At 42.6% G+C, this 13,444-nt stretch overlaps 1 protein-coding gene across 1 annotated transcript; it reads right to left on the bottom strand.

Moving 5' to 3' along the window:
* Positions 1–203: 203 nt before the first annotated feature.
* LOC311324911 (non-selective voltage-gated ion channel VDAC2) lies at positions 204–11,806 on the bottom strand. The gene is made up of 9 exons (XM_084457508.1): positions 11,683–11,806; positions 8,633–8,704; positions 8,051–8,100; positions 7,530–7,682; positions 7,279–7,331; positions 2,778–3,005; positions 2,192–2,342; positions 1,736–1,793; positions 204–1,140 (listed from the first exon to the last, which is right to left on the bottom strand). The coding sequence occupies exons 2-9, from the start codon at positions 8,697–8,699 to the stop codon at positions 1,049–1,051; spliced, it is 852 nt and encodes a 283-aa protein (XP_084313634.1). The 5' UTR covers positions 8,700–8,704; positions 11,683–11,806; the 3' UTR covers positions 204–1,048.
* Between the last annotated feature and the right edge of the window lie 1,638 nt (positions 11,807–13,444).

Here is a 13,444-nt window from a genome sequence, read left to right as displayed (position 1 = left end):
TTGCATCCATCAGCTTTATGGTGCAGATTGAACACCCGCTGACGGCACCGTACATTGTTTGATTGACCTTGCTACCTCAACAGCACTCTACACCCTCCGGTCTTCATGGTTCATATACCTGTAGCGTATAAAAGAGTCCTTGTGGTAAAAATGAGTGGTCTATTCCATAATTAGCAATAAACACGTGGAGTTCAAAGACTTTATTAAAAAGTTAGAACACACACACAAGGACCACCAAGGTTTCCCAGTGAGTCCGGTCTCAGCTGCCATCACAGAGAGAGAGAGTACACACTGAACTTTGCTTGCACCACATCCGGAATAATGATCCATTTGGCATTACTGTGAACCTTAAACCCCACCCCTAGCAATCTGTCTGCAAACAGTAGAAGAAAAAAAAGCCTGCCTGGCTGACCAAGCACACAGGTTCCACCAACTCAAAAACTTCAATTTGAGGAAGGGCTCAGTGTTCATCTTCAATATAACATTTCTCACCCTGATGGCTGACACAAACAGAACGGTATGACACAGCAGAAGCTTGTCCTTGTGTACATGGGGATGAGAAAAAAAAGGTACAACAGTATTTAAATAATAATAGTGGAGTGGTTTAGTGTACTGAATAACAAGGTTGCAAATGAGTGGTGTGAACAGACTGAGGAATATACCAGATAATATTAAAGTAGTAACATAAGGAAGGTATGACCAAGCCCACCACAGCTAACCACCACAAAAGAAGCCATAGGCAGCCACATGATGGTGTGTATTTTGTTTTTTTACATTGTCATGGCAGTGTTGGATAGACGCAATGAGTGATTCAATCATCGATCCACTAAAAGTCTTTGAACGGAAACAAAATGACAAAAGCAAAACCTGGACAGGATTGATGACAAAACCACTGTCCAAATGAGGTGGTGCTATAAAATGACAGTTTGTTGCTGTTGTAGCCTTTGAAAAATCCCTTCCAGATATCCCTTTGCTGGTTTGAGTTGGAAATACATTTAAGGCCAAGATTCTTCTGATATTCCCTTGTCTCCTTAGTCACCAAGAGTGTTTAGGCCTCCAGTTCCAGACCCAGACCCAGCTTGTGGCCTCCAGCGTTGATGCTCTTTCCATCGACCAGAGCAGACAGGGTGAGCTTCACACCTGGGCAGAGGGCAGAGAGGACATCCTTTCAGGGAAATTTCACTGTAGCTAAACCCATCAGAGCAGATATTCAACCCAGCTAACCTGCAAGTCTAATTTGTGTTCCCGACCAGATACTAAAAGGTATTCATCAGCGAGCCACTTCCCTGTAAGCCAAGACTTCAGAGGTTCCCAGAGCTCTAGTGTAATACTGAATGCAGGCCAGGGAGTAGGGTACTTCCTGTAGGTGACCTATTACTCACAGTGTGAGGTGTATGGAGCATGCTCAGTAGTGCTCCACACAACCAGAGGACAGCTAGTATGGATATGAAGCCACATGAGCAGTGAGACACACAATCCAGGAGTCTTAAGTTATCTACGGTGAAATACTCTTACTTACCTGTTTATTTTATTGCGCTAGTGTATACTTTTGCAATATCTTGTACATTTAATGTGTAGTTTTTATTTAGTCCCGATTGTGCCTTTTTGTTGTTGCTACTGCTGTAACAATTTCACCCTGGGGATCAATACCGTATCCATCTATCTATTGTACAGCTCTGGGTCAAATGCGTAAACCAAGCATATTCAAACCATGTCTGATTTTCAAACATCTTACCTGGTCTCAGTGTCTGGGTGTAGCCAACACCAACAAGGCTAGTGTTGTTCACTTTAGCCTGAAAAGACAAAACACAATGGTGTACCTTCAGGTTATTTTTCTCATGCTTAAAACAAAGCAGCCAGGTTCACCAGTGAGTCCCACTCCCGTACTCACACTAAGGGGCCAAGATTACCACCAAGTCCCCCTCCCACTACTGTACTCACACTAAGGGGCCAAGATTACCACCAAGTCCCCCTCCCACTACTGTACTCACACTAAGGGACCAAGTTCACCAGCGAGTCCCCCTCCCACTACTGTACTCACACTAAGGGACCAAGTTCACCAGCGAGTCCCCCTCCCACTACTGTACTCACACTAAGGGACCAAGTTCACCAGTGAGTCCCCCTCCCACTACCATACTCAGAGTAAGGGACCAAGTTCACCAATGAGTCCCCCTCCCACTACCGTACTCACACTAATGGCAGCATCTTTGTCCAGCTGGTACTTGGCGGCGATCCCGAAGCGCGTGCTGTTGTTGCCAGCGGTCCAGGCCAGGTTGACCGCCGTCTCCAGGTCTTCGTTAACCTTCTGGTAGATGGAGCCGCCAAACTCTGAACCGTCATTCCTAAAGTAGGGAGCCACAAGGGAGGACAACGTTGTCATTCTTTAAAATTTCCATGTTACTCCAATTGTCCGCTCCATCTTTTTCCCAATGCACAGTTCCGCTCAAGTACTCCCTCATTCAGCTCAAGTACTCCCTCATTCAGCTCAAGTACTCCCTCAGTTCAGCTCAAGTACTCCCTCAGTTCAGCTCAAGTACTCCCTCAGTTCAGCTCAAGTACTCCCTCAGTTCAGCTCAAGTACTCCCTCATTCAGCTCAAGTACTCCCTCAGTTCAGCTCAAGTACTCCCTCCCTCGTGAGCAGTATTTCTGATATGCAAAAAATATTTCCTTTTATTCTACTCTCCTACAAGTATGTGAATATAGATAACTAATACAAATGCTGTCACTATCTAAGACTAACCTTCTGCTCCAGCTGGCTTTCCACTATCTCACTTACACGTTGGTGTGCAGCTGGAAGTCTCCTGTCTTGTAGCCAACGGCGAAGTTGTTCTGGGTCATCTTAGACTTGGCGGTGTCAAAGGTCATCTGGTATCCGGCGAGCCAGCCCTCGTAACCAACCACGGCAGCTCCGTGGATTGCGGGGCCGGCGAAGTCAAAGTCGACGTCACAGCCCAGGTTGACATATTCACGCTTGTAGGCGGCCTTGACTTTGCCACTCTTCTTGCTGTTGAAGAATGAGAGAGAGAGAAAGTGGCTACTTTTTAAACAGGTCAAGGGAAAAACAACAACCTGTAAAATAGCTTCAGAATCACTTCAATAGCTTCAGTAAAGTTAAAAAAAAATAAAAATAAAAAAGTGACTTCCAATCACATCAGTGGCGCAAAAAGGTCCAGTCTACCATCTATTCCTCACAACAACACTACACATCACCTCCATTCAGTACTAATAGAGTAAGTAGTAAGTAGCCTTCAGAACCAATGGTTCTGGAGCCTAGTGGCCCATAGGACATCTCCTGATTCTTTAGCGTGAGGCAGCTTGATGTACAAGTACACCCCCTGGACATGACGCCTGTACGTCACAGGGACTTACCCGGAATCCAACCCTTGATGCGGAGTGCCAAGCAGGGGGGCATTGGGTACCATATAAAAAAAAGAAGAAGTATTTGGTATGACTTGGCCGGGGATCGAACCACCAACCTCACAATCTCAGGGCGGACACTGTAACCACAAGGCCACTGAGCTGGTCACTACTAATAGAACCAGTGTTTCTGTGAAATTGGTCTCTTGGTGTGGTGGTGCCAAACTCAAGACCGCCAAAACAGGAACAATTTCTATACCAACGTGGGGGGTCTTGGGGTCCTCCCCCAGAAAAGTTTCAGAGTGTTAGTTTCTTGTATTCTGGTATTCCTGTATTCTGACTTTTAAAGAATGAAAAAAACAAAATGGTGAAAGGTATACTTAAAAGTATACTGAAACAGCATGTTTACATGAAATGTTCTCTTTAATTTTGAGTTATGGGGTGAGAATAATAGATAGAATGTTTAATTTAATACAAATTACTGTTTGATGCCCATTGACGCTTAACTGCATACTCATACCGTCTAAATCATCAGACTGTCTTTCTAATCTCTCCTTCACTCTCTCCCGTCTCCTTCCTTCTCCTCTCTCTTCTCCTGCTCTCCTCTCAACAACCTATCCGCTCCTCTCTCACCGTCCCTCCACTCTCGTGCTGGTCCTGTCTTCTCCTACCACAATCACTGCCTTTTTTACATACCTTACATAAATAATAGGCTAGATTAGGCTACGCTTAACTGATATTCCGTTGCATTTGCTGTTGCTTTGACTGGCACTTTTTAGGTGGCTGGAGGAACATTAACGCAAGCTAGCGTCGTTAAACTTTCGGTTCAGCCAGCCAAAAAGACAATGAATCAGTCAGCAGGGCAGTGCCTCTGATTTGCATGTTGTACTCCCGCTTGTGGTGTGGGCCGTCTCCTTGACAATGCTTGCGGACAGACAGCAGCGCGTAAGCTACGTAGATGGAGGCTCCGCTTCGGCTCAAACATAGGCTAGGCTACTGGGTGCATGTGTAGCTCCACTTCGTGTTTCTTCACTGTATTTTTAGATAACGTTACATATTTATCACACTTTATATTTTTTACAGTACTTGTCCGATCAGACAACTGCATGAGGCACTTACCCGAACAGAGTTTACTGGTCCAGGGGAAGCAATAGGTTAGCCTACCTGACTGCTCTCAACATCATTCTAATTCAAATTCAAATGTTTTATTTCAAACTGTATCATCACACCAACAAAGACAACAATAACAAAATAACAAAACAAACAAAAAACAAAAATTACTTGTATGGTTTGAAAAGGAGGTGGAAGAAGCTACGCTTATTTGTATCCAACCCCCTTCCATCACACTACACACTCAAAACAAGACAAACAAAACTCTCAAGATTTCCCTTGTCAGCCACATTGTCTTATCATTGGTCATCCCTTTCTTCCTCCTCCTTATCATACGTTACCCACACTCCTTTTCTGAACTTCTGTTTAAATTGATTTAAGTCTTTACTGAGTTTTAGCTCATCATCCAAACCATTCCATAGTGTTACCCCATACAGAGATACACATGCTTTTCAGAGTGGTTCTTACACTCTGCTGTTGAAATTTATGTTTCCCTCTTAGATAATACATCTTGCTACCCTCCCTCTCGCAAAACATATTCTGAATGTTGTATGGTAGCAAATTATTAGATGCTTTATACATAATTTGAGCCGTTTTAAATTTAACCAGGTCCCAAATTTTCAATGCGGATGATTTAAAAAATGGATTAGTGTGTGCATTGCATTTCGCCTTGTGTACGGTCCTGATAGCTCTCTTTTGGACTATATACACAAGGGGAGCAAATTAGTTTTATAGTTATTGCCCCAGACCACACAATAATTCAGATATGGCATTATAAGTGAGTGGTAGAGGATAAGTAAAGCCGTTTGGTTAAGCAAGTGCCTAGCTATCCTCATAACACCCACACTCTTCGCCATCTTTGAGCGCACATAACTTATGTGCGGTTTCCAGCAGATTCTGTTGTCTATTACCACACTTAAAAGTGTAGTCTGGTCCACTCTTTCAATATTTTCATTGTCTATTTGACTTGAACTGATGTGTCAATTTTACGTCTACCAAATAAAACACTGTTTTCTTCAAATTTATTGACAATTTATTTTTATCGAAACAATTTTTAAATTTATTCTACTTTCTGTTCCTCTTCAAATATTGTTGGATGTCCATCTGGAAAATGTAGGCTTTATGCCTTAGTATCCTCCAGTTGTCATCAGCAAATGATAAGACCAAATAGGCCAGAGATGGGCAGGAGCTGTCAGCACTTCTTACTGGAACGTTATCTAGCTCTACGCTGTATGAGTCCACTTATTGATTACAAACATTCATATATTTTAAACTGCTATGTATGCTAGTGAAGAGTAGGCTAGGTAGCCTACCAGCACATTTTGGTCCAATTCAAACACTGATTAAACACTAGCCTACATTATTTTGTAATAGGCTCGCTGAAGGAAACATTCCTTCACGCGCAAAGTCTTTTGAGTTGACCACAGAAAACAGCATTCAGAGCACGCAGCCCAAGCTATTGTTGAGAAGAAAAAAAAAGTGAGCACGACATTGTCATGGTTTTGAAAGCGCATTTAGGCAGAAATATTTTGAAAGTTTACGATTTTTAATATAGGACTTTAATATACAGTATATAGTCAAATTTGTATTAGTTTTTGTAGCAAATGTATGGCGTGGCGGCAAGGATTTTGTCTTGGTGTGGGCGACATCTGCTGATGCCACTGCAGCCCTGGCTGCAAGTCGCGTGGTGATCACGTGATATAGCCTGCAGCAGAGCTGCTGTGTGAAAAATGTTGTGTGATCGGGTTGTACGTCAGCAAAAACAAATTGGTGTAGCCTATAACCAGACTACCAGTACCATGTTGAACCATCTTAAATATCTGCATGTCGTTGTCACACTAACCAGTGAGGCGGAGAATGGAAGGACGGGGGAGAAGCAAACGACTAGGCTTTTACTTTGTTCACACCCCAACTGCGTAGACGTGAGATCTGAATGAGTAAACCTTACTGCACGTGTCATGCAGGACGCACGGCTATTATGTTTTGTTAAGCTACGATAAAGCAGTAATGTTAACAGCTCATCCATGGTTTAGAAATAGCCCAACTGTTATCTTTCTCTCTGTGTAACCTAATGCAATCAGTAACGCTACTCAATCCGTTTCCCTTGTAAAATACAGCAGAATTGTTCCATAAATTGGTGAATTCAGTTTTTAAAAGGCCTACTGAGTGATGCATGCTAGGCCTAGTTGAAATACACGTGAAATGTTTTGTTTTCCAAACGCTGTTACAAGAGCTTCTGAAAATTCTCCCCTTTTAGCCACAGGGTAGGGTATAGGACAAATTCCCATCAGTCACTGGCTCTGATGCTGTATGCCATGAAGCTCAGTTATAATCTGATAGTTTTGGGAGAACAACGCGCTAGCCTGCGGTCCCACCGAGACGACCCCCCCCCCCCACTTTAAAAAAGATGAGACCACTGCAGTGACCCATGTGTCAGTAGACATGTGCAGTATTCCTCACATAGTTTCCACTTCCTGGAAGACCAATACAATCTGGTCTGGCCAGGACTCTAGGAAGTGCTTCAGTATGCCAACTGGGAATAAACAACTGCAATGTGTAAGCAAACTGCTTCCACAAAACGAGACCGGATTGAAATATGGTAGTGTAGCGAAGTTCCACTTGAGCACCCAGCTTGTTACTGACTTCGCCTCTCCCGACACATCCAGACCTCTCAAGCATGTGCAGCATGGATTGTGGAGCATGTTGCCTCTATCAATCATTGCAAGAAGGCATGTACAGAGGCAAATAGTCTTGCTTACTATACAGCACTCTCAGTACAGAATTTGCAGTGACATTTATACAAATCTTACCCAGTGTTTGGTGAGAAGGTTGTGTCGAAAGTCAGCTTCAGCCCCTTTGCAACCTGAAAGATGTAATTTACACAATAAAGTTGGTTTCAGGACAAGTTCAGGTAGGTTTATTGGTTAGATATACAAAGTGGAGGAGAAGCTTTCATACACCCATTTCATTGCACAGCTGATAATTAATGCTCACTGGTTTGTGTGGTGGGTGTGTTTAAAAATTCTGTGAAGTTCAGATGTTGAAGAGACCTGTGACCAACCTGGTCTTCAACTGTGATCTCTGTTCCCAGGGTGTTGTCAGTGTTCCACTTCTCTGTGAAGGTCAGGCCATACTCTGCCCTCTTGTATTTGGTTTCCAGGCTGCCGACCACTTTGCTGGTGTCAGTGTTGGATGAACCAGCTGTTTTGAATTCCTATATAGGAAACACCACATACACAGATTGTACCTTAGCATAGACAAAACCAATGCTGTAGTACCTTAGAATAGACAATACCAATGCTATGGCACCTTAGAATAGACAATACTAATGCTGTAGTACCTTAGCATAGACAAGACCAATGCTGTAGTGCCTTAGAATAGTGCCTTAGAATAGACAAGACCAATGCTATAGTACCTTAGTATAGACAATACCAATGCTGTAGTACCTTAGCATAGACAAGACCAATGCTGTAATAAGATTTTTTTATTTATTTTTATAATCAACAACTCCTTTATTTGCCAGCCATGTCAAAATGAACAAGTAGGCCTCATACTAAAAAGTTAGATAAGTCCACAACTTACCACTCCAGTGGCAGACTTGGTTTTGACATCAAGTTTGACCAGGCCGAACCCTTCAGAGGACAGGACAGTTACCACATTCATTTCATATACACACACACACACTTATGAGTCCTCCACCCCAGTAAGCTATATATAGACATGAAAGCATAGAAAAACAGATGTAATTTTAAGCAGAACTTTCCCATTTAAGCTGGTTCACATACTACAGCCAAGACGATATTGGGGAGCCCCACTCAAGCCCCTTGAGGGTTTTTTGGTTTCCCTGGCATGTCTTTTATAATTTAAGTGTTCTTTGTAATGTATAATTTTTATTATTGTTATCGTTTTGTTTTATTTTATAATGTGCCAAATAAAATAAAATAAAAATAAAATAAATCTAACTATTTTAAGCAGTTTTAGAACAAAATCTGATTATTTTCTGACTGATAATTTGGAACATTTAAAGTTCTGAAACTGCAAACCTGTTAAATCTTACTGAGACTGACGACACAGGCATATTAAAACTAGTCTTGTCGCAGCTGTTGTATTTGAACCCAGGTTAACACAACTCATATGCCCACTGTGGTATTTTAGGCTCAATACCATAGCCTTTGTTGAAGATGTCCTTGGCAGATTTTCCTAGATCCCCATAGCAGGGAGGCACGGCCATTCTACCTGCAGAGAAGAGACAGATATGAATCAAAATGCTCTTATCGCAAAGTACAGTTCAGTTCAAAATATGCGTGCAATTTAGTCAACCATTGCAGCAATTCCTCAAATTCTTGTAGCTATTCTTATCTAAAAGTTAGTAATGATTTCAGCAAGACAATCGTTTTCCTTCACTATACTACAAGAGGTGTGGTTGCACGTCTCTGACACCATCCGATCGGCTAAGCACTGCTTCCCTGGCAGTTACAGATTCTCCGGCTGAGTTGATAAGTGATAAGCGTGACCGCACCATTGCAGCTCAGAGTGCATGACTAATCTGAACTGACACTGGGGCTGGGCCACACACAGGCTGGGTAGGCTGACCACACCCCCAGTGACTCACTGCATAGGTGTGGTGGAGAACAATCTAGCCATCATGGCACATACGTCACCTAGCCTTGGCACATACATCACCTATAGCCTTTCAATCCATGGTTAAGGAAATATGATTCCTCACAGATCACTGCAGGAACAGTTTATTAAGGACATTAACAAAGCAATGAAGAAACCATTTGAGACTAAACAAAAAGGCCAGGATTAATAGCTTACATGGAAATTGGTCAAAGAATTGGGGGGGGCATGTTGCAGTTGCCACAACAGCTGGTACATAGGCCATCTCTGACACTGCTCACTAAGCTATACCTTTATCCAATGTCATGAATGTCCGGTCAACATGCATCAGACTGAAGTTCAGCAGCAGAAGACAGCCAAGTATTGTGTGATGAGGCAACATCCCCTGATGCCATGCATCCACCCAATAATACATGAAGTTAACTGTAGGCTACCTAACAATTCGCTGGTTAATCCTAATACCACAAATGCTTAGAGTGTGCCTTGCGACTTAACTAGAGTGCATGACCATGACTGAACAGGTTAAAGCAATACATAGCGTTTTCTCGGAACTGCGCTCCCACAGGCTCTGCGGGTAAGTGCCCTGTCGTACTGTCCTAACGTTATCAGATTGTCTTTCTTTTTCTGGCTTCCTCCGTAATGTTTCGCTTCGGTTTTCTCACCTCCGCCATGATATCATTGAGCTAAAAAACACATGATATTATCCATAGACGACGGAATAGTTAGTTACTACTGTGTTGTTTAAGCACAACGTTGCGCATGCACACTTCGACAATGCTGCGTCCCGGGGGCTCAAGTTTTAAAAGGTAATAAATGTCTTTCTGAGTAGACTGTTTGGACGATTCAGCTTACTTTTAGTAAATCTAATTGGAGAATTAGCACCAGACATGTTTGTAAAGGTCCAAATATCGCGATATATTGCTTTAACTTAGCTTAGCTAGTACTAGCTGGCGATGGTCACAATCCTGGCACGCCCAGTAACTAACTATACGCTAATGCCGGGCTCACACTACAGGATATTTCAAATCCTAACCAATTTCGAAATCGGGTTACATCACGCACATAAGGAGAATCTTAACAGATATTCTTCTTGCGCATCTCAAAAAAGCACACACAGCAAGATTTGAAAATAGCGGCTAATCACACACTACTGGATCTTATCGTGCCCGAGGGAGCAACGAACCACTGGTCTCGCCGTCTCACATGTAAAGTCGGGACGTAATAATCTTAAATATCAAACATGTTTGATATTATCGGGGCCGCCCCGATGGGTCTGCGAGCCGATCGGGAGGTATAAGATTGGATCTGTAAACCCCTCACATTACAAAATAATCTGGGCCGATCATCGGCCCCGACCAACGTTCCAGACCAGATTTCTCCTCCGATTGTCGGGAGCGGTGAATCGGGGATAAATCAGCCCAAAAATCCTGTAGTCTGAGCCAGGCTTAACTGGATAACATATTGTAATAGTAGTGCAAACCGAAACGTTAAAGTCGCACTGAAACGGACATTTGAGATCATCTAACTTCCGTAGTTTGACGTATTTCCGACACAAACAAGCTATGAGGGTGGGACATATGTTTAGAGGAATTTGATTGGAACATTGACAAGTGGACGGGATTGACGGGTGGATGTCATGAGATTATTGTCCTAAAATCTAAGGTACCTGTTGTCGGCATTGCACGTGACCGTTTTCCAGGAAGTAAGAAATTATATACTTTGATATAAGATTACAACAAAAGTAGAATTTTGTAAATTTTTGGGCATACATTGTTGAATAGGTGAACACTGACCAATTATGTGAACCAAAATGGGTCAGAATGCTTTTTTAATTTCAGTGCGACTTTAAAGTAGGGAAGGTAAACTAGTTAGCTAACGTAGTGAAAGGAATCCATTTTGACATAACGTCATGTAACGTCGTTGGCCAGCCAATTGTCAGCTAGCAAGCGCGATGTGTTTCCTAGTGCCAATTAACGTCAGCTATCCAGTTATAACCAGCAATACTAGCTAGTTCGCTGTTTTCCTAGTATTAGCCATGTCTGACTTCCGCTAACTAACGTTAGATAACGACCGCAACTGTCCAAGTTTGACTTGACCACCATCACGAGGTAGCACAAGCTATAGCACTAGTCCCCAGATAGCTAGCCATAGCTTACAGTTACGCCGAAACAAAATAACATTAACGGCTAGCTAACGTCACTGTCCTCAGCTATGCTAGCAAAGTTATGTCCGTGCTGAATCGGGTCTCGTTTTAAATATGGTAGTGACCTGTCCAAACTATTCCACATGACATGTGCCATTGACACACTTGCCCTTCCTAGGCCATGGCTGCACTGGGTAGGGTTGCACCACTAGCTAACCTAGCACTAGCTAGCTTCCTGGCTTGTTAGCTTAGCTAGGTTTGCACCACTAACTAGCTAGCTTAGCTTCCCAGTTTGTTAGCTTAGCTTCCCAGTTTGTTAGCTTAGCTTCCCAGTTTGTTAGCTTAGCTTGTTCCAGAAAGCATGGTCATCATGTATTGCGACTAACGTTAGCTAACGTTCCTGTGTCAGTGGGCCAACGGCTGCAGACAGGGATATTATTGCTTTGCTTACCGGTAAGAGATGAGGCTTGCGGTTAAATAAAGTGACTTTTATTCAGGAGTTTCCGGCACCGCACCACAGTCGTCGGCTTCACCGGTTGGAGGACGAACTGAAGGAGACTGCAACGAAATCCAATCCCATCTCATGCAACACAGGACCCCTTCTAATCACATGCTCGCCTGTCTAGAAATACATTAGCTATTACTACTGGGGCACAGGTCAATTGATCAAATAAACTGTCATGTCAATAGAAAGACTATTCATACAATTCACAGTAAGGTTTATTTATTTAATAGGCCCAAAATAATCTAGCACCATTTCTTTAGACCACGAAATGACAACTCTGTCGGTGTTCTGCCAATTTATGCTGCCTTGTCGAAAAATGCTACTTATCATTATGCTTCCCCATTCTTGTATGCTTGTATGACATGGAGTGGTGTACATTATTCTGTAGTAGGATCATTACTTGATAGAGGGATCTATTGAACTACCCCTGAAATCTTAGCCTACATAAAGATGTTAATATGTTCCACTTATTCTTCAGTAGACTACTCCTGTTTAATAAAAAAAAACAAAAAAAAACATAAATAACGATGTCATGGTACTGTTAGAGATGAACAGCTGAAGAAATTCAACCTGCCAGAGACAATGATGGTACTCTTCTACACTTCCATCATCAATCCATCCTCACCTCCTCCATCACCACCTGGTAGGTTACCCTGCCGCCACAGCCAAAGACAAGGGCAGACTGCAGCGCATCATCCACTCCGCTGAGAGAGTGATCAGTTGTAAATTGCAATCCCTCCAGGACCTGCACTCTTCCAGGGCCCTGAAACGGGCCAGAAAGACCCATCCAACCATCCTCCATCAGTGTATGCACCATCGACCTAAATTAATTCCTTGTATGTGTAAACCATACATGGCAATAAACTGATCTCAATCTGATATATACTCTATACATTACACATAGGTCTAGAGTTATAAACACGCATGGGCAGAACCGCTAGGTAGCACACCTCAATAGGTAGAACATATATCAACAGAACAAACACCTGCAAATGTGGACCAAATTCGGCTCCTGATGCAATTTTCTCTCTCTCACTGATCTGACAAATTATAGCTAGATATAGAAGCCTTGAGAGACACATTTTATGTCCCCTATATGCTCCTTTTTTAACAAGTTAACTGAGGTCTCTGAGGTCCCCAAAACATGTCTTTCATATATTTTTGCTACCACTCAGATGAAACATTCTAGCGTGCCTCTATAACCCTCTGTTTCAGTATAACCCTCTACAACCCCCCCCCCCCCCATCACTGTCCGTGACTCCAGAAGGTCAAACATGCAGCAGGCTTTTTTTCCCATTATTATTATTATTTTTAATCAGATTGAAGCTTCTGATGTCAGAAGCCCAGGAAAATCTGAACAGCTCACATGTTTTCACAATTTGGCAGCAAAATGACTGGGTTGTCTTATTTCAAAGTTTGTGTGTTAGCCCATAACAGACTCAAATGAAAGCAGCACTGATAGAAGCACTGAAAAAAGTGAGAAACTCTTAAGTCCCCTTTAACTCTCCAACCCTGTCAGCGAGGGAGAGGAAGTTTAGTCTTTATAATGCTGTTTTTTGTTTTTTATAGACAGGACTAGATATAAAATGCTTTAATAATCTCCAATGGATAAATGCCCTTGTTTCAGCACGGGTCCCGTCCATTGTAAGCTGCAATAAATGTGCACCTATTTTATAAATTATACATCCTCAACTCACATTGGTCTGGT

The sequence above is a fragment of the Borostomias antarcticus genome (assembly GCF_949987555.1).
Source record: "Borostomias antarcticus genome assembly, chromosome: 2".
Taxonomy (NCBI): domain Eukaryota; kingdom Metazoa; phylum Chordata; class Actinopteri; order Stomiiformes; family Stomiidae; genus Borostomias; species Borostomias antarcticus.
This window is presented reverse-complemented; position numbering and strand designations above follow the sequence as displayed.